Source organism: Kryptolebias marmoratus, linkage group LG17 (genome assembly GCF_001649575.2).
Source record: "Kryptolebias marmoratus isolate JLee-2015 linkage group LG17, ASM164957v2, whole genome shotgun sequence".
Lineage (NCBI taxonomy): Eukaryota > Metazoa > Chordata > Actinopteri > Cyprinodontiformes > Rivulidae > Kryptolebias > Kryptolebias marmoratus.
In genome coordinates this window covers 8,260,401-8,282,949 of record NC_051446.1, presented here as the reverse complement: position 1 = coordinate 8,282,949, position 22,549 = coordinate 8,260,401, and the positions used below count along the sequence as shown (strand labels likewise).

The following is a 22,549-nucleotide window of genomic DNA, read 5'->3' as shown; positions in this document are numbered from 1 at the left end:
TCCCCGTCTCAAGGTTAGATAAGCAGTTAAAAATTGATCGCAGTTACACACTCACAAACGTATTGTTGAAACCACCATTGATTCGCAGGAATTTGCATTCCGCATCAGGATATGGAGTCTGCTCACAGTGAACAGTCTTTGTGTTCAGTAACAGTCTCTGAATTTCAATGAATACTAAGGTTATGTGTAATGTGGTGCCAAAAGATCATCTGTGTTAGAGAGAGCAAAATCTTCACAGAGCAACTAAACAAGGTCACAGTTTCGGAAAATATTGGAAATAAACTCAGAGTCCCTCAGTGCTGCTCGACTGTGATAAAGGTAAACCAGAGGAGTACTGAACATTTAAAAGCTCTACATTTCAAAGTTCATAGTCTGCCACACAAGTTTTTCCATCTGGTGTCAGCATGCGATATGTAAACATACACCTGATCTAAATAAAGTTAGTACTAATGCATTAACACCAGCACACCTGTGCTTCTAATATAATTATACCTGTGTTAAATGTTAATGCGGGGGCAAATACATCAGAACTAAAGGCTGATTTATACTCCACGAGATGTGGAGAAATCTGCTCTCATTGACGTCAAATCACATAATTTTGTTCTCACAGCAGCTCTCAGAGCTCGTTTCTTGGCACAAGATTTGGGTAGAACTTTTGTCCCGCAGGGGTATTTGCCAAGTATTGTGTGATTGGTCAGAACTTTGTTGCAGGCGTGTTTGCTTATGTGGAAAGGTGGGCAAGCTTTGATGAAGCCATTTTGCTTCTACCATCCAATAAGAAGCAGCTGGTCAAGGGTGTTAGAAAATACACTCTTCTTTGCAACTGTTCCAGAAAACGTATAGTCAAATGACTAACTTGTGGAAGGATATATCCCAGTTATTATGAACGGAAAAGACTGGGCTTAGACACAGGCAGTTTTTTGTAGATGTGCTGTCATTTCAAATTCCAGTTTTCTGGGTGAAATCTGTATTTACCAAGAAGCAAGTTGATAAATGAAAATTAAGATATAAATGTTTAACTGTCATGATTATTAAGCCTTAATTTACTGTGCATAAGGTTTCAATAAAGCCTATCAATTATATATCAAACTAACACAGCAAACAAGAAATGAAGTTTTAAGTTGAACACTGATGAAATCTGTTTTAAATTAGATCTTTTAGAAAAATGAAAACAAGAAACGAGATATAATCTCTCTTATAAAACAGTATCCTGTAATTCATCTTAGTTGGGTTTTATGTGTACAAATAACTGCTGTCTTACAACATGGAGGAAATTATTTGTGGATTTGCAGATAATAATTCTTAGGGAGAAAGCTTGACAGGTCAGTGCTGGGCAAAAATTGTGATGCAAAAAAACTGCAATGGGTGCACTGAATAACAATAATCGTTACAATATATGATTTGATGTATTCTGAGGTATATACTTTGCTAATTAAGATCATACCAATGACAGTATCAAATACTATAAAAGTAATGCCTGTCGGAGTGTTCTGAAGAGCAACTAGCAACACATGTATGCACATATTGCCATTGTATCTGTTCATGTAAAAGTAATAAGTGATGGTGTGTCGCTTCTTAAGAGCTAATTTATGTTGGAGTGGAAAATTTTAACCTCATCTTGTGATTTTCAGCTATGAGCTAAGGTGTAGCTAGAACCATGCTAGGAAATGAGATGCAGGCAACAAAGTTTGTGTGACATACATTCTGACCCAATCCAAAGTTTAGATTGGTCCACACTACATGCAGAATTTTGTTTGAACACTTTAACAATTGCATAATTTTATGTTTGGCATTTTATATAAATATATTGTTTTGTTTTGTTTTGTTTTTTAGTTTCATCTACCACTGAAAAAGACAAATTTTCTTTAACCTCTCCAGTGTTTTGAAAAGACAAAAGCCTGAGGATTTAGAGCAGAAGTGATGGTGGACACTCACAGACTTCAAAACTCTGATGATACAGACAGTCAGACACAAGCTAATAAAAAGCCTAAAGGCTTGATCTCTCTCGCCAACACAGAAAAGGAGGGAGGGGAGGGGGGGCTAAGGTCTGAGGAGACAGAAATACAGTGGATAAAAAGAGGCAGGCAGCAGATAAGAGAAAAAAAATTAGGATTTAGAGGGCTGCTGCAATAAAAAGAGATGAGAACCATCAACATGCGCTAGTGGACACAGACCATCCCTCTGTCCTCTAACTCTATACCACCCTTGGTGGATTTATAAAGAAGTCATCTTCCTCTCTTAGCTCCACTCCCCTTTGAGATCCCCTCTTAAAACCAACAAGCATGCCATCCTGTTAGTCCTGCCAAGTGGAGCTATGACAGGCTCAGAGGAGCAGCTGGTTGCAGAAGGGCCCCAGAGTGCACTGTGCGTGTGAGTGTGCACGTATGTGTGGAAACGTATGTGACAGGTATGAACAGACATCCGTGTCCCACTGGCTCAGATGTCAGCGTGCTGTTAGCAACACCTCCCTGCCCTGTTTTGTTTCTGCTGAGAAAAAGGAGGCGTGACATTTAACAACTGACAGACAGCGCTCACATTTAATGTCTAAATGTTAACTGCCATAATAGCCCCACTTCACTCGATTAGCGAGGACAAAGCTTCAGGCCCCTGGTTAGAAGTGGCCCCCAACTCCTCATTGATTTCCCTGGTAAAGCAGGAAGTCTAACACTGGCCCAATTGCAATGCGTTGTGTTAAAGTCCCAGCTCTGATCATTTTGTCTTCCACTGCTCCTTTTTTAACTGTGTCTACAGCAAGTAAGAGTTTATTAAGCTTTAAAGACTATCACTTAAACCAAAGATTAACTGATCCTTTGGTAAATGTCTGAGTGATCCAAAACCAGGAAATGAAATCTGAAAAATCTTTGGCAGCCAGTTTAAAAATTAATCTGTAAACTTTGCACAGTGTGATTTAGACATAGTGCCTTACATACGCCACAAGATCCAGGACTCAAAGTTAATTTTCAATATATTTTTCAGTTTGTTGGTACAGTTGCTCAATTATCCTAGACATGACAGTCTTGCAAGGGTTTTTTATGCAACTGGGCTTCCTTATTTTTAGCCTTTATAGTATTCTTGATAAATAAAGGATTTACTAAAGATAATGATTATTCCAGTGATTCAAAACTGAACAGAAACTCTGTCTCTCTCTCAGTTAAAATAATTGGCAACCATTTATCAATGGTGCCAACTGCATCAACATTGAAGGAGTTTTACATTTATTTTTTTCCTTTTTTAATCTTGGTCTATATCCTTTCTTTGCCTCGCTTGGGCACTGAACCATGCGCCTATCCATCTTAGCTACTATCATGCCTGATAGGAGCTTTATGCTGTACAGAGGCAGGTGATTGGCCAGTAGTTGGAAGGAATTGCTCCTTTCTGGTCATCTTTCATGATCATTAATGTGCAGCCTTTGGTCAACCATTCAGGGCAGGTCCCTTCTATTAGCAGCTGGTTCATTTGTGCTGCTAGGCGTTCATGGGGAGAGGTCAATTTCTTCGGCCAGTAGATGTGGATCATGTCAGGCCCCGGTGCAGTCCATCTCTTCGTACCTGAGATGGTGGATCTTGGATGTCTGCCATTGTGATGAAGACTGGTTCTTGTTTTGGGACAGTGCTGTGTTCAAATCATAGATTCTGTAGTCATGGGGCATTCTCATTGTATGATGCCTGCTTCTCCCATATCCTGCTTCAGTATTGGTCAGTCTCAGCTCTGGGTGGATCTAAGCTCCTGTTATTCCCCTACCACTGAGAGTACATGGTGTAATGGAGAATACCCTGATTATTCTCCTGGCTTCTGCTTCTTGTGTGTACCTTCTCAGGCAAGTAGCCAGAGCTTTGAGGCGTTGTTTGGCACTCTCTATAGCCACCAGTATGGTCAAGTTGTGGTATTTGCATGGTAGTTCTTTCTTCATTGCACCTTTCTGTTGCTCTGGCAGCTCCATGATTCCTTTCCGTGTTGCCTTAATTAGTTTCCAGCCTCCTCCTCTGAGGGGGGCAATGCTCTTCATTGGTTGTAGGCTTGATCTTATGGTTGTGGCTTATATCAGCCTATTGGTCTCTGTCATGGTGCCAGTAGGGATACTTAGCAGTACTTTATTCACATTGGTTGCAGGGCTTGTTCACTTTAATAACACAAATATTTTTCAAAGCAAACATCTCCAGCTGAGTTTACATCTTAGATTCACATTTGAACAGTGTTTTGGGTGAAAAAAAATTAGACTTTTAAAAATGCTTTCCAAAAGGTTTTTTCTCCCCCAAAGGGTTTTTAATAAAGAGTTTGGGATTTTTTGTGAGTATCTGCGTGCTGTAAACTCCAAAAGAGCTTTTGATAAACAATGACTTAGTAGCCTGTTTTGTACATCCCCGCTAATACTTTCTGGCCAAAATAAAACAATGGAGATAGGTTTGATTATTTGTGGGTTTTTTTTGTATATATATATATATATTTTTTTTTACTGTTTTTCTATGTCTGTGTTGCTTTATCCTGACCCCATTCTTATTAAATCTTGAGAATTTTCTGATATAAAAAATAACTGAGATAAAAATACAAGTGTTATCAAGGAAAAAACAACTTACAATTGTTTTCGGAGAATCTTTAAACAAGCTAAGAATGTTCTTTCTTTGTATTTTGATGTTGTTTTTCGTGGAGTTTTTTCATGCGTAATGTAAGAGTGTTTCAGTTTTTTTGGGTTAAAATCATCCGGACAGATTTTTTTTTTAAGAAACAACGAAAAAAAAATAGTTGAAACATGTATCTGGAATAGTGTAATTAGGATCTAAATCTGGAGCCCTAAAGCTGAGCTTCAATTCTTTCAGTCAACTCGTGTCTGGCTCTTTAGGTCAGATCTATTGGCACCACTGTCTTCAGACATTTTTATTAATATTGTTATTGACCCTCTAACAAATCAGTGTTCTACAACAGCTATTTTAAGAAACATTAACATCAGAAAGCTTGGTATCCAATAGGCTAATCGATTTGTGCCAATTCACCATAACACAATTAGATCAGCCATGTACCAAAGCAGTTTTGGGTCTAAATCTAGATGAATCAGTTTATCACATCTTTAAAGCAATAAAACCAGATTTGTTTAACTATTAGAATAAAATTCTGTAAGTAGTTTTTGTTTCTTTCAGGATTCACTTTTTAAGCACAAAAACTTAAAAAGTGTAGCTATGTTTGTGTGTGAAGAACATGTCTCTTGTAGACTCTGCTTTTGGAGTAAAACCTTTCTTCTTGTGCCATTCCTTCTGTTTAGCAGTATTGTTTTCTTGTCAATAACGCCTGTTGCTTATGAAGACAACTGCAGCAGCACCTTTATGAGCACCGACAAACACTTAGAAAGTATACTTTACCCTGATCATGTGCATCAGCTATGATTCCAGAAGAAAAGGAAAATGTTTAACTTATGACTTACTGTTTATAATATCAAAAATGCTCTTTGCTGCTCACTGCTGAGTTACTGAAAAGGTCTTAAACACTTTCGCTTCTGGGTTGCTTTTAATTTTGCACATTGTATAATGTTTGTTAACTGTTACTCAGGTTTTATGAAAATGTGCTGTAACTTTAAAACAAGATCATTTTTTTCTAAATTTGTCACAATTTTATTGTTTTGTATTGCAGTGAATCTGAACGTGTTAAATCGAAACTTGTATTGAATCCCATCTTATTGCGATTAAGGGCTGAATTGTATTGTATTATATTGTTTTTTGCTGCTCATGTATCTTTGATGAATCAGGTCGCTGGCAGTGTGTTGACATATAAATGATATTAACCACAAGCCAGAAATGCACAATCCTATCTTACAGGGAGAGGAGTAGACTAATGTCTGGGGTCTGTGTTTCTTCTGTTATTGGACCAGATCAAGTATAGTTCTTGCAATAAAATCAAATTGAGTCTAGCCGTGACTCAACTTCCTCAGAATTTAAACTTTATTGTCTGAAGTTTTGTTTGATTGGTCCCTAAACCTCATACTACACATATCTGACACATTAAGGCAGAGGTTCCCCAACCACTGTGCCAAGGACCAGTGTCAGTCTATGAATCATTTGGTACCAGTCTGAAAAAAATATATAAACTTTTCATTAAAAAAAATCTATATAAATAATTTAAATAGTTGTTTTTTTAACCCTGTCAGCGGGATATTTTACTTTGAAAACAAGCACTTCTGTTTGTGCCTCTTTCCTGTGCTTGACTCAGTTGTATTCATTACATTTGTATTATATATGTAATAATTAAATTTTATGTTATGTCCATTATTGCATTATTGTTTTGTATGAAACCAGCCATGTTTCAAAAAACGGTTGGGGACCGCTGCATTAAGGTGTTTGACAAATGGTTCACCTGTCTGTTTTCAAAATTTTCTTCCAAGTAGGGGGGCAAACTCAACTCTGGCATGTACAGCATTTATTTTCTAAACCTGTTTCAGCTGTTATGTATCAATACAGAAACCTTTTTTTCTTGTTTTTCCTCAGCTACGCTTAAAAATAAAGTGAGACTTTTTTTAAAAAACATTTCCTAGTGCACCTAAATTAAAGAGTGAAGTGGAAGTGCACTTAAGCAAGTTTAGCTTAATGAGATGATGGCACAAAGAGTCTTTTCAGGATCAGTTCTTCAGCTTTTATTGCACCACTCCACCGTGTTCCCCAGCAGGTTAAAGACGAGTGGACTTCTAAAATTGGTGCTTAAGCTCTGCAGGCTTGCTGTCACACATTTTAAATTATTTTCAATCACTGGACCCACTTCTCATGTGTTAATACCCAGCAGTGCATGTTTAAATAAAGGAAGCTACACTTGCAGTAAAATAAAAAAGAACAACCGATAGAAATACACAAATGACACCGATTTAGTTTCGGTGTGTGATTGTGGAAAACATCATAAAGAAGAACCAAAACATTAAAATGACAAAACCTATTAGCAAACTCAGCTATTAGAAGTTTCCACTTTCACACACACACACACACACAGCATATTATTCTTCTGAGTTGCTGCTATGATCATCTGCGTCCTTATAGTACATTGTTAAACTGTCTTGTGGTTTGAATTGTTTTATAGAAACTGGTGGACTGTCATTTATTATGGTTGCCAATTTGTGAGCAGTAAAGCAACCTTATTGCCATTCAACCCTTTTTCTTTAGTTTGTCTTTAAATTTCTTAATTAAATTTCTTAATTTACTACTACTATTCAATGAAATAGCCTACATCAAAACATGGCTCAATCAGGAATAGTTTGTTATGTCTTTTGGTCGCAGTACATTGTATGGGGAAGACAAAAAATTTAAGCAAAAAAAAAGAATCCACAATGACAATAGGATTATGAGGAAATAAGTGAGAAAACCCATCCCTCTTTGCAGCTCTACAGCTAAGACATGCTTTACAGTGTAAACATCATTCACAGTTTAAATAGGTCACAGAAAGTTGGACTAAACTAGAACGTTGATATCTTTAATAGTTTTTACACAATGTGGATTGGGTTTCATTAATTATGAAGATTTTTCAACAAAATGTTTAACTGAGAGTGTTGATGTCACACTAATCCTTTAGGTGTCTAAATTTTCCAAAGTTTTTGCAAACCTACTCTTCTTATTTCCACAATTTTTTTTATATTTCTTATACATTTTATACATCAAATTGTAGACATTTCAGTCTTTTTTCAGCCAGTGCATTTCTCACTGCTATATGACTTACAGCTTTCTCTCAAATCCCCCCAAAGAGGATTGTGCACACACCCAAACTCTCAATGTCACCCATTATATCTGAGCTCCAAATTTTCTCTTCAAAACTGAAAATAAAGCATCTTTTACTTGCCATACCTTCTATATAAAACAGTGTAAAAGTATAAAAAACTGATGCTTTTGCCACTCGAGGTCCATGAGTTCTTTAAATTCAACTTGTAGTTATTTTGCACAGTGACTGTTTGTTTGAGGTTACTTTCTGCTCTGCATTTCTGTCTGCCAGTCTTATTAAGAGGGCTGTCAGAAAGTGACACACAGGTTTGTGTTTACCATGGTGATCCTAATAAGCCACTGACATCAACTTGGGTTTTTATTCTTGATTTTCTTCACTTTTTATGCAATTCATGTATCAAATTGTTGCCATTTTGTCGTCTTAGATTAATACAAAGGGCAGTTATACAAATGGGTGCTTTAGAAGAAAGCTGAGAGAAGAAGCTTTGATTTAAGGCAGTAGTTGCAACACCATCTTTCTTCAGAAATTTCATCTATATCTGTGGTATACTGTAGATGGCAGGCATTGCATTTAAATAAGGAAAATACTAGAATAAATATAAGTCTTCAGCAGAAAGTACAGGCCTGTGTAGGATGGGACTGACTTCATGTGAAAAAAAACCATTCCCCCACTTCCACCCCCGATTGTCACAGTGTTTGATGATTTATCTACATTTCATACCGGATAATTAGTGAAAACTGTTGAGAAATGTTAACTCCTATTACCAGCCAGACTCGGGAGACCCAACATCGCGACACATTCGTGGATAACCCAAATAAAAGAGTGAGTGAATCCGCAGACTGCGCACCTCCACACTGTCATTACGTATCAGTCTTTATCTCATAACTCACAATCAAACCTGAGACACTAAAGGCCAAGTAGTTACTTGACGTGCCACTGCCTCTGCTGCCTGATAAATGTGCTGGGATGGTCTCAGCGGGGACAGTGAAGGGCAGGAGGTTGAGATGGACTCCGTAAGCAGTTCATTGTGAGGTGTGATAGACGGTGAAGCCACTGTGGACACTTGTGACCTTGTGTGTTAAAAGCCAATAAGAGCTCCCTTCTGTTAGAGAGCTGACCTGGCTTCCTCCATAACAACAAAGCTTAAGTGCCTCACAGTGACTCACCAGGTTAAAAGGTTTTTTGTTTTTTTTCTTCTTTCAGAAAGTCAAACAATGTGGCATTTTCATCACATCATATTGAACGAATTATGTTCCAGTAAAGCAAAAAAAAAAAAAAAAGACGGCCATTTCTTTTCTTTCCAACCGTTGATTGACGTACAGACCGGCTCCATTTGCAGGCGGTTGAGAAGCAGACTTCCTCTGAGAGGAGGCGGAGGAAGAGGTAGAGGAGGAAGAGGAGGGTCCGTATATCGTAAGCAAGGATAAGCACAGATTTATCTGATGTCTTCTTACGATAAAAGAAGTAACATCATCAAAACTGCGTTTATCCATGCCTTCATAGACCAGCCCTCCTCTCCAGTGAGACGGACAGCGAGCACACACAGCCAGGAGGTTAGCACATTCAGTTCAGAGGAGAGGACATCACAGAGAAAAGTGAAGCACTTCAAAACATTTCATACAACAGAGGAGTGAAGTGACATCAGCTGGCTTTTAGGCCACAGCACAATAAAGAGACCAACACGATGTGGGCCGGCTGCAACAAACACTAGGAGGTACAGAAGTGGAGATTAGTCCCAATCTGAAGGGTTTGATTTCCCAATAATTAGATCCAAACTCTGCTTGTGGAGTGGAAGTTTGAGTTTAGATACAAAACCCACAGTGCACTCCTTGTTACGGTGTTGAAGGCAGGCCCACATCATTACAGCAGTGATTAGAGCAGAACCAGGATGGGGTGCTACGGTACTTTTCACACGTTATTTCCATTACAGAAGACTTGTTTTACCAGAACCACTGATTTTGTCCACAAACACCTCAACAAAAAAAAAGTTAGAATGTTGTTTTTAAAATGTAACGAAAAACTTTATTCTGTAATTGTCATACTTTAGCTTAATATTTATTTTAAACAGGAACAAGTACAAAGGCAACAGTTTGCAGTACCTTCAGAAACTAACTTGATTAGATTTAGAATATTTTTCTAAATCTAGCAGAGAAACAAACAAAAAAAGAGTTGGGAGAGGGAGGAAAAGATACAGTATTATGAATTAGATTGTACAAGTGATGCTTTTGTATAAAATTGTACTCAATGCTAATCAATTGGTAACAGGTGAGTATGTCAAGATTGGATATCAAAAGCGCATTCATTACAACTTTAGGCCAAATCTAATTTTTTATGGTTAACTTTATGGTTAACCCTTAGCCTCACCTCTTGGACCTTAATTTAACATCACAAAAAGTAGTGATTAGAAACTTTCACTTTGACATATGATACCCCTTCAAGAAGTTGATAAGAGTTGTTGGTTCCTTTAATATAAACAGACACAATGGTATTATGCCCATATATGGTATGTAAAGTGTATTATCAAACATGCTTAATATATAATGTTATTTATTTTGAGTTGTTAGAGAAGACTGACAATAATAATATCATCGGAATACATTAAACTAGTACATTTCAAACTAGAAAACACAAATTTGTGTTTTAAGTTAGTGCAAATCCGTTCATGATAAAGAAAATCTGTTCAATTATAAAGTTTGAAGAAGACTCTCTTGCTGTCCCTCATATCGTCTGTTGTTTCTCATCAATCTAAAAAAAATCTACCACTCACTGGTTGTCGGCCACAAGTTGTGTGACCTACATTTAATGAGAAGTGATGGCCATCAATAAATTCTACTACCCCTAAGTAAATAATGGACTAAATATATGTTTGTATTTTTTAACTATTTACATTTGAGCTTGCATGATTTTCTGATAAGTGGACAAAGTTGTTGCATTTTTCTTAAAGCCATTAGATTTAGTATGGGTAGAGTGCCTCATAATGTATTATCTAGACACGCCTGTCCTCCTCTTGCCCTACCAACGCAACTTATTTTCATTCTTTGAAAGTTGGCAGTCCTAGTCATCGCTCAGTTTACTAAAAATAATTTTAAAATAAACAATCTTAGTGGTCTTTGAGTATCTAGAGTGCATAAGAGTGTAAGAAGATACAAGAGTCCAGGTAAATTGAGCAATGACTAAGATCAGAATGTGTGCTGAATGTGTGTGACCTTTAACCCTTTTGGCAGCTTCATAAGAAACTGTCATTCCCCTGTGAGAAGTGCAATAACATGAATGGAAACCCAGTGTCTCTGCTGCATCCAGAAACGTTACCAAACACTGTATAATGAAAGGAGGAAACCTTATATCATCACTGCAGGAAAACGCTGTGGAATTTTCTGGCAGTGAGCTCATTTCAAGATATGATCACAAGACTCTATGTTTCAGCTGCTTTAGAGACAAACTGATGTCAGATTCTACATGCCAAAGATGAAAGACCTTCATCACATTTACTTTTAAGGCCCCTTTTACGATACTAAAAAAAAAAAAGATCAGCAAGAACATGGATGCTCTTTGAAGGGTCTTGGCAAAATATTTTATTTGGAAAGTTTTGTGCATGATTGAAAATCTTTTGTATCAAGTTTAAATTGGTATATTATCATGTCAGTGGTGCATAGGGGTCCTGGTTGGAGTTTGGAAGAGCGCAATGTCACCGTATCTATGACATGGGCCCCTCATACATTGGTGCGGCTTGGTCATTGAGAATTTGTAGCAGGACTAGTGTGAAGTTATATAAAATGTTATATAAAAGTTATATAAAATGTAAGACCATGAAGTTTCTTTTTACCAGAGTTCAGAGCCCAGAAACAACGTAAAGGATAATAGCAGGTCATAGAGAACACTTGATGAGATGACGTCATGAAATCCAGGAAGCGGCTCTCCACGAGGAGAATGGAAAAACACTGACATGGAAAAAACTGATGTTTTGCTTATCGAGTAACAAAACTACATCGAACAGGAAGTTAGATTGAGACATAGGCTGAGTGCTCTGAACTTCGGTAAGGGTCTCCCTTTCACGTCTCCCTTTCAGCGTTGAAAGAGAATAAATGTGTTTTGATTTTAAGATTGCCTATTGGCTGTTTTTGACTCCCTTCCTCCATGCATCTTCCTGATCCTGTGTGAGGACGTAAAGCAGGTGTTTCAGTATTTTGGGAGTTTTTTTCTGTCCTTATCACTAGCCATGCTGGCCCCATGCCTAGGCTACGACCCCCTCACACCAAAGTAATACTTCAGTATGAGGTATTGTAACACTTCTACACCAATATATACCACGCCAAGTTTAGCTGTCCTGCTGGACAAGGATGATAGAAAGGTGGAGGTGGTCAAGGTATATCCTCTCGTGCTTCTGATGGTGTTTCCTCCTCCACAGCAAGGCTGAAACTGATGGTGGAGGCCAAGAAACTAAATTCTGCAGATCCTGACAAAGTCATAGAAACAGCCTCACACATCCTGGCACAATACATGAAAGATGTGCCAATATGGGGATGGTGTGTGGTGCTGAGGGAACAGGAGAACATCTCTATAATGCAGAAAATAGTAAGAAAAATCTAATTGGCAAGTGCCAACAGCTTAGCAGCTGTGTTCGCAATGAAAGAGGTTTTCCAAATATGTTGGTGTCCAGGCACATTTCAAAAGGTTGTGTAGGTCTTGGAGACCATAGTGGGATTGTAATCCAGTGTGAAAGGGACCTAAACAACTAAAACAACTAATTGTACCTCTCCCAACAATTGTAGATGTATTGCATGTTTTGGATTTGTCAAAAGCATTTACATACAATAAATTTGGTCAGTAAATACATTAAAAACCTCTTTTGTACTTGTGTCTGTCAAATAAAATTCATATGAATTAATAAGTTACAGATAAACTGTTATTTGCTTTGTCGAAACAAGAGCTGTTTAACTGTAAATAATACAACCGTTTCCCTGTTCCTTGAGAGCCTTTACTGTTTGACAAGTTTTACTCCCAGTCAATTTTTAAAAATGGCACCCATGTGATTTTGTCTAGACAGCCATAACACAACCGTCAGTCTTTCTTCTAATCTAACCTATGGCCCTAGGGGGTCCTTTTCTTCTTCTGATCTTTACATTTTGCACCCAACATGCAAGCTTTAGGTAGATGCTTAATGCTTTGTTTCTTGTGTCTGTTCTGTTTTTGTAGCAGTGTAAGAGCACCACATACTGGCTACGTTTACTCTGCAGGTCTTAATGCTCAATTCTGGGTTGTTTTTTTTTTTCGTGGTCATTCTTATTACATTTTAAATGCAACTTCCATCAGACTCCAGTGTCAATAGTGTCCAGTTCCCGAAATAACCCTTATGTGCAGAAGAAGATATAATGTCACAGAAGACATGGATGCTGCTAGTGTTAGCATCTGTGTATTGATTCTGAAGTTGCTGTCTAATCGGAGCCCACTGTACATCCAAATGGTAAAAGATAAAAGAAGATGGAGAAGAAAAAGAGAGCAAATGTTAACGATAACATTTTTTGAGCTGTGAGCAGAGGCACGTGAGGATGAAGAGTCTGAGCCAAGAGTGGAGGGACTTTGACGTGAGAGACCTCCGTCCTTTCATCCGACATGAACGTTTACACTGAGGTCACTTTGAAAAACATCAGATATGTATCCAATTCAGTACCACATACAGAAAAGATCCGGTTCAGATATGAAAAAATCTAATATGTTACGTTCACACTGCCATGAAAAAAATCTGATATGTATCGCATAGGGGCAAAAATATTGGAATTGGGTTGCATTTGCCTGCAGTGTGAATGTAGCCATAGTTACTACAGTGTTTTAGGTAGTTGTCTGTATTTCCATGTGGATGAAGAGACTTCTTAAAATGGTGGTGTGCTTACAGGACTATTTTTAGTACAGACAAGTAAAAATATTGTTTGGGGCAAACTATGTTTGTGTGTGGACAAGCTCTTGAACACCTGAAATAAATTAATTATTAGATTGTGGCATCTTTTCACTTTTGGACCAATCTCTTTCCAATTTTCTCAGTGAATCAGTGATTTCTTTGTACCGTTGCACCCCTGAACCCTCCACATCTAGAACAGACTGTACATGTGTTGTCATCACACAGACAAGAAGAGCTACAAGTCAAAGGTACACAGGTCTGCACTACGATTCACACGTGAGGTACGAGCTGCCTCCAAACACTGACCAGAAGATTTCCCACTTCTGAGTGTTTAACAGGTAAAGCGGATCCAATAAAAAGAAAGTGGTTTGAGGCAACTTTGACCTTTAAACAAAAAAACAGCCATCCCTACCATGGTGACTCTGGGAGCGGACCGGCCAATGTTTTTCTCCTAGAAAACAGAACCAGGTGGTTATTTTTTTTTTTTTAAAGAAAATCAAATCACACTGAGAAACTCACAGTTTCTGTGTTTGAGTTTAAAAGCAAAACTCAAAAAATTAAATAAATAAATGATTTACATCATCGGCAAGCTTGTGGGAAACGGGCGGTGCGGAGGGTGCTGCTGCACTCCTTGATAGATTTCAGAAGACAAATGCATAGTTAAAGAATTTATTTTAAAAAAAGGATTTCAATCTAAATATGACTGAGGTTTGAAAATCTGAAAATCTGGTAAGTAAACCAACACTGTTATTGTATATATTTTGGTGAAATTTTACAAAAAGTTTAAAATCCACAGAAAAGTGGACAGATTAGCATGAGGTCAGATTCAGATAGAAAACACTGACTGCCAGTGTGCATTTTGCTGCACATATTTGGTAATCTGTTCTTTATATGGGTATTTAGGATCATGTAAATTCACACATGCTCACAGCCCCCTCCAACTGAAACACATTCCCACAGCTACAATCATCAATACTGTTAATGCAAAATGTCTGTGTGAATATCCCAACATTGTACAACAAAAACACACAACAGGTTAATTTCATTCTCGATATATTGTTTTAAACTGTTAAACTGAACCCAGATCAGCAGAGACACCGAGTGCAGGAGGCAACGAGGCACAAGCGCAATTGTACAGCTCTGATATTGATTGTGTGACATTTTATCTTTCCATCAGCTGCTGGCAGAGCCCTTCTGACTTCACGACACGAGGTATCAACTCGTGCTGCTGAGCGGAGGGTGACAGCAAAGATTTCAATATGAAAAGAGAGAAACGGAGGAAGGGGGAAAGGATAACGAGAAGAAGAGAGGAGTCAGTGCTGTACCCCTCCCAACCCCCAACCCCCAACCCTCCAAGCTCCAGCCATGCAGCACTTTGATCCATCACTATTGATTTGCCATCAGTGCCTCGTCGCCGCTGCCTCCCACACCGAAACGAGGATGTGCTGCCCCAGCTGTGGCTCGGGACCAGTTCTGACCTTAAACCCACAGAGCAAATGAACCCTTACAGCGTGCCGGAGCGCATTTATGTTGATGATGATAAGAGCTGCTGGAAATAACGCTGATGAGCATAAACTGCTTATTTTTTCCACATAAACAAACTGACAAGAGCAGGAGGTTCGTAAAAACTTGCCTGAGAGAGATAAATGAAAACAGAACATTGCAGAAAAAAAACAAAACAGAAAATTTCTCTGCGCTTTTTTTTTATCAGAAAGAAAGCATGCTCTAGTAATTTGTTACATTGCAAATAAAACTAAGAAAGATATCCTGATAACAAATTTTAGTAGGATTTTGTTTATCTGAAACTGGAGACTCTTTTCCACTGGATTCAGATCTCTGCTAGAACCCATCTGTGTGAAGTTTCTCATTGTCCTCTGGGTTGCAAAAGTATTTATTTTATTTTTGTTTGTTTTTTTTACCTGAGATTTAAATAGATTTACAGTTTGATTCTAAATAATAGATCTACAAAACATAGTCCATGTTAATTAGGTTAAATAGGGAAAACATTTTGTTTTACAATTGGAAAACTATAAAAATATCAGCCTAAACTGCCTACAGAATCAACACCAAACAAGTGACAGCATGAAGTCCAAGGAGCTCCACACAATAGTCAGAGACAAAATTGTGGAAACAAACAGATTAGGGTTGGGTTTTTAAATATACTCCAAACCTTGAACATCCTACAGAGTTCCATCAAATCCCTTTTCAGAATAAAGAAAGATGATGCCACCATGACAAACCTGCCAAGAGAGAGTGTCCACCAACTTGCACTTCTGGTACTAGGTTAGTTGTCTGGGTCCATTTTATACTGCTCTGGTAAGGAAGTAGTACATTTGAAATTACCTGGAACTTTCATAGTGGCGGGCAGCACAAAATACTTTTGAGTCCCCAGAATTTCTAACAACAGTCCATTACAAATATGCATATGAAAAACTGAGGCTGCATTTGCAGATCCAACTTTAGCAGCCAAGGAAACGCATAAACGACCTAATTTGCCTATTCTACCCTGTAGCTCAGACTTTAGTTGAAACACAACGTGGCTAGAATTAAAAGAACGAATAATGTAAAAGGTTCCTGGTCACATAGTGGGAACGTGTCTTAAGAGTACAAAGATAACCCTGAAGGAGCTTCTTTTGCAAAGATGGGACTATTTGTTCATTGACCACAATAAGCTCTACAGAGCTGGGAGTCAGAGAAAGGTGGCAGGGAAAAGACGTTGCTTAAAGAAGCAAAAAAGGAAGACATACTGGAGACTCCAACCATGTGAAAGAAAGTTTTGTGCTGAGAGACTATAATAGAACACTTTGACCGTCAAGGGCAACACCACTAAGCCTACCACCTTTCATCATGCTAAAAACACCATCCCTACAGTGATGCATGATGGGATGTTTTTCATTATCAGGTATTGGGAAACCACTCAGAGTTAGAGGAAAGATGGATGGAACATAATTTTGACAAATTCTAAAGGCAAGATTGACCTTTCAGCTGCACAATGGCCAGTTAAGGGTCCTGGAATGGTCCAGTCAAAGCCCAGACCTCTAGTTTGATTTAAAGATTGTCAAACACAAGCAGCACCCACCAAGCTGATGGAGCTGGAGCTGTTTGGTCATAAAGAATGACAAACATCCCACTGGTTTAATGTGATAAACTTGTGAATATAAACATACAGAAACTTGCAGCTGCAAAAGGTGGCTCAGTGTTGACCTTGGTGTGTGNNGGGGGGGGGGGGGTTACTTTCTTTTATTTATGTGATATTCACAACCCGCCTGTACATGGTACAGTCCAAAAACATTTATGGTAGGTTAACTGGAGATTGGCCCTAGGTATGAAGGAGAAAACTTCTCTTGAACTTTAAATGTGGTAACTGAAGTAATTCTCTATGTGACTACAGAAAAGCTGTGAGATACCAACTTCGTCCATTTGTGGTCTTATAAACACCGGTTTGCTGATGCAGTGTTTTTGGGCTGTTTATCTGGAAGCAGAACGTGAAGAAACAGTGATGCCTGAGTCCTCCTGGTTTGATGGTGTGCAGTGTGTTTTATTTTCTAAAGCATGATGTGTTTAAGTCAGAAACATGTGAAGTTGATACAGCGGGATTCAGCATTTTCCCCTCAGCACAAACAAACAATTGCCTCACTCTGCTGCTGCAATCCGCCGTAGAACGGCTATTTTGACGTTCAATTTTCTTGCAGTTAAGGGAAAAAGAGTCTAAATCAAAGGTTTTAAAGGAACTGTCAGCGGAGAGATAGAATGTCCCAAACTTAACAGGAAACAGCACTCCCTAACTGGAATAGGACTGCATTTTCGAGTGCAACTTTAACATTCGCATTTATTCAGGTGGAAATTTTAGGATTTCAGATGACGGACCGCTCAAAAAGAAAATAACCACAGGAGAAAAGCTGAGAAGACAAATGCATACAAAGGAGACCTATTTCCCAGTACCAGTCTATCTGCTTTCAGCACTCAGCAACATTTGTTTGGAGTTTCAGCCCAAACATTACAGGTGCTTCAATTTTCTGTCACCGTTTCAGCCATTTCTGCTGCAGCAGATCTTGGCATATTGACAGAGCCTGTGTGTTCAAATGTCATATTACTTTGATGTCATTATGGTTTTCAGAATCAAGTTCAGACACAAATGAAAAAAAGGCCTAGCATACCTTGAAAGAATCCATATAACCCACCATCTCTGATGCTAAAGTTTTAAACTAAGACCATCTTATGATGATGGAGTTATAGCCATTTTGTGAATTTTGTAAAATTGGTTAGACTTCAAAATATATGTTGAGGATGACAGCAACAACAAATGTGAGCTTCATGTCTGTACAACTGACTGAATTGTAGCTATTTTTGAGCCGGCTAAGGTCAAGTAATTGAATTGGACTGACTTCAAATGCTAATGACTTGTAGATGTACAGCCAGTTATTTCTCTGAGAGAGTTTCATAAAACAAAGGCTACAAACAAAAACACCAGCAAAAACATTATCACCATATTTTTGTCTTTGACAGCAGAGGTAAAGAATGAAGGAAATTGTATTGTATTGAAGTTTTTTACCTTTAGCACACAAATGTGACATTTTATAAAGCGGGGATGAACTGGAAGTGAGTGTGTTCGGCTGAAACTCCCGGTTTACAATGAGTGTTTTGAGTTTTGTTGATAGTAATGAGCAATTCAGTGACATAAAGGCTACATGATGGGAACATTGACTCCAGGGGCCGCTGCCATCCTGTGATGTATGCTGCAATAAAGCTAAATGTTTTTTTATGACTAGAAGACTTCACATACTCTTGAGTTTCATATTAACACACAATGTAGCGCATGTAACTCTCATAAATCTCACAAACCTTGCGCGCTAATGATGTCGATGCAGCCTGGGAGCCCAAACCACATTCAGACCAAATGTTCATTAATTTATTACCACAAATGGATCATTGTAATGTGCTAACGCTGAGTTTCCAGTGCAGCATGAAACGGAGCCGTTGTTACAGTTCAGTTACTCCTCAGCATGCCGAGATGGAGTAAACCAACAGGGTTTTATTGAGAATGTTTATGTGTGCTTTATTAAACTCAGTTTGGCTACAATTTTAATTGGTTTACTTCTCAATGTGTTGATTTTAGAAAAATTAGGAAGTAATGTCAACTTTTTGACTCTGCTTATTTGTTTCTTGTCCCTGAAATGCTCTCTATTATCATTATTATGACATTAATCAAGATATTTATTGTCCGGCACCAAATGCCAAAAGGCAGGTAATAATGTTTTCGCCCATGTCTGTCTGTTGGCAAAGTGTCTCATGAAGCTCTAGACAAGTTTTAATTAAACGTTCAGTAAACAATTACAGGGTGTACCTTCACAGGTGATTAATAGTTGGATCCAACTCAACTCAAGGAGGCCACCACAGCTAGCTAACCTTAAAAAACCTAAAAGTGGCTACAACCCAGTCAATTTTAAACACAGCATTCTAAAATTTGGTGTGGCTGTAGTTGAAAGTCATTTACGAGACATACTCCAAGTGCTACTCTTTTCACAAAATCTTTGCTTGAAACTTTGGCATTAAATGTCGGAGGCAACCCTATTTGACTGACAGGAAAATATTTCATAAAACATTGGGCAAATTGAAACAAAACTCATAAAATAATTATTGGATGTGTGGATGTGTTGCATCTACAACTAATTACCTTTTGGATGTAATCCAATTTAACATGACCACCGCAGTTTGTCAACCTTAGGAAACACAAAATTGCCAATAGCTCAGTCAGTTTTACACATAGCAAGCTAAAATCTAGCATTGCAGTAGCTGAGTGTCAATCACAACACATACTTAGACCGTTAACATCATGTGAGATTTTGCAATATCATGTGAGACTGCACATAACATTTTTGAGGCTTAAAGAAAATGACGCTAACTCATTTCTCAATATAAAATCAGTTTCAATTCAGGCATGAAATGCTATAAGCTTTTAATTTCAAATTGTGTGTCTCTTTCTCATCTGTCCCTCTGACTGTGTTTTTCTTTGAGCCAACACCTCACCGAGTTAAAGTCGTACTTGGTTTCTTGCTCTGCTGATCCCACCACAATCACATATTAACAAACTGGCAGACCCGAAAGGGCTGAATCCTCTTTGTACCTGTTGTAAAACACAGTGCAGGATATCAGTCTGAATGTGTAATTTTTTTTTACACACCCCACCCCTCACCTGACACACACAGAGCTGCTCCCCTGCTGGGTGTGTTGGATCGCTATCAGTCCCCGAGAAAGCTGCTTACATAACCAGCAGCCCACGTCAGCCTCCGTCACGATAACATCTTAAACGGCTTTTTGGACAATGTTGCATCTCACTTTCATTTTATGTAGATGAGAGTGTGAAAGCGGTAAATAATGTAAAATAAGATGCTGTAATAAACACTGAATTATGATGCGTGCCGATGTTTTTTGGAGAAGGACTGACTGTTCACAAGCAGAAAGCTGTTCTGATTTGTGTTGTTTTCAGGACATATTCTCTCTATTAGAGTATGGCGATGTCATATCACAGTTTTTCTACAGTTAAATTGCAATTTTATTCTAGTTTTTATATTGGTTTTTAACTAACTAAAACTTCTTCTGTTAAAAAAAATACAGAATGAGAGCATTTAGGCTGACTACCATTTCTGAACAGACTTTAATTAGTTTATCCTTTAGTCCACTTGTGAAATTTAATAGTTTAAATATATCTTATAGTTAATACATAAAATATAACGTAAAACTTACTAACTATAAGTGTGTGAATTTTGACTCATTGATGCTGAGAAGCAGGATGCTGTGTTTTGTTCACAATGACTTATTTCTTTCACTGGAAGTTGTGTTAGACAACTTTCAGCTTGACTAAGATTGTAAAAAGTGTTGCCTAAAACAGTCACAGTTTTATTTATTTATTTATTTGTTTATTTATTTGAATATCTTATTTAACACTCAGCAACAAAGTCCATGATAAAGTCACGTCACATTTCTGCTGATATGTTTTCATGTGGACTAGTTAGCTATATTGAGAAGATAGTGTTATGTTTTAAGTGAAGTGATACGCTAATGTTAACTCAAGTTAGCTAAAGTAATAGGCTAACATTAGCTTGATTTAGCTAAACAGATAAATTAGCATTAGCTCAAATAGTTGAACTGATAAACTAACGTTAGCTCGTTCCATTGTTTTGATATGACTGGTTATTTGTTGCACTCAACCTTCTGCTGACAAATCTTACTGAATGGTCGTTCATAGGTATGATTCAGACCTCTTTTGCACTAAACTTTGTGTTTAGTGCTAAATGTTGCATTTTCTGGCTGCCTGCCCTCGTCATATCATACAGGCAGAGGGCTACAGGAGCCCACAGCAGCCAACGTAGTCTTGTTCATCATGAACCTAAAATGTGAGAAACAGTTCAATTGTTAGAAAAGACAAATAATAATAAATTCCAGCACATCTGTTTTACAGTAACTTTCATTTTAACATTCAATTCTGCGATTCCGTCTGGATTTTCTGCATAAATCACTTAGTGCTGCAACAGATAGAATGTGTCCTATAGACAACCATATGGTATGAGCTCTCTGCTTTGGCAGATCATCAACACATTCTAATCCTTCACAATCTAATACTGTCCTGTCACCCACTACTACTCTCTATAATTAAAAATAATGTCAGTTTTTTTTATGTTCAACTGGTTCAGAAGCGGAGATCAAACAGAACGAATCGTGACATGTCTACCAAAAGGGAAGCACAAAGTCACTGCAGTTTACCAGCCTTTTTGCAGGGGAAGAAAAAAAAACTTTCTTCATTAACTCTTCATCTCATCCAGCAATCCCCTAAGCTCAGATAGAGCGGAGCAAGCGAGCAAGAGAGAGATTAGGACAAGGGAGAGCGAGAGCAAAGATTCGATAAAAAAGAGGAGAATCTTATTTCACTGCTTCACACACTGCTGCATGATCAAAGTACAAAATGCTGTTTTAATTCCAAAAATCATATCTCATTTTCTGTCCACAAGCTCATTTTGCAGAACTATGCTGCGGGACTGAGAGGCAGGGGGTGACGACGCTGCACACAAATGAAGCCTCCAAAATCCAGCCAGACAGCTACAGGATATTTAGATGTTCAAACAGTTCCTGACCTACAAAGGCATTGTAGGAGTTTATTTGTTGATTTTCACAACCCAACGCCAAACTGCAAAAGGCGGGTGATAGTGTTTTTGCTCATGCCTGTGTTTTTGGTGTGGTACTAACTCAGACTGATCCCCAACACATATTTAGAGGTGAAACACATTGAATGAGATCTCTGTTTAAAATGTTTTCATTAACTCAGTGGTTCCCAAAGATTTTCTTCTGGGCCCCCCTATGGATTAACCCCCCCCCCAAAAAAAAAAAAGAATTAGTCAGGCACTGTTTTTTTTTTTCATTCAATAAAATTGAACTTGAATTTGAAACAGTTGGAGGAATTTCATGACTTTTATCACTTCTAGTTTTTTTTTTTTTTTGGCAATGCTCAGACAGAAATTTCTGAATACACTTATAATAAAAGTTCCCAAATGGACTTCTGGAAATGAAGTGAAACTGCACATGTTGAATGTACTCCAGTGATTATAATATCAGATCAAATGAGCAACAGAGTTGGCAGGGCTCACTGCTGATCCCATGTCTGTAGGGTCCACAGTGATATATGTACACTCTACATATATGTACACCATCAAGTGCTGCTAATGTTGTCTATGAGGCATCCTCTGTGTCTGCTGACCTTCACTCATTCCACTAATGTTATCAGACCTTATGCCCTCTGCTGCTTGTTCTAGACAAGCCAACTTCTTGCAAATCAAATTATTCATACACCCATCACTGGATATGGGCCAATTTATGTCCAGATTAAACCATTCTGTCTGGATGCTAAACTGGTTTTTCTCATTGAATGAAAAGTAATGCTACATTTACACTGCAATCAAAAGAGGCCAAATTTGATCCCCC

General features: G+C 38.0%; 1 protein-coding gene across 9 annotated transcripts in view; it reads right to left on the bottom strand.

Moving 5' to 3' along the window:
- The window catches only part of LOC108235894 (protein shisa-6), a 106,828-nt gene that overhangs the window by 21,385 nt on the left and 62,894 nt on the right, over positions 1-22,549 (bottom strand). For 4 of the 9 annotated variants that reach the window (XM_017416209.3, XM_017416213.3, XM_017416210.3 and 1 more), the window contains exon 5: positions 13,989-14,027. The exons of the other annotated variants lie outside the window; for them this stretch is intronic. In XM_017416209.3, the coding sequence (XP_017271698.1) occupies positions 13,989-14,027 (39 nt within the window). The remainder of the gene's footprint in view (positions 1-13,988; positions 14,028-22,549) is intronic. 9 annotated transcript variants of the gene reach the window in all.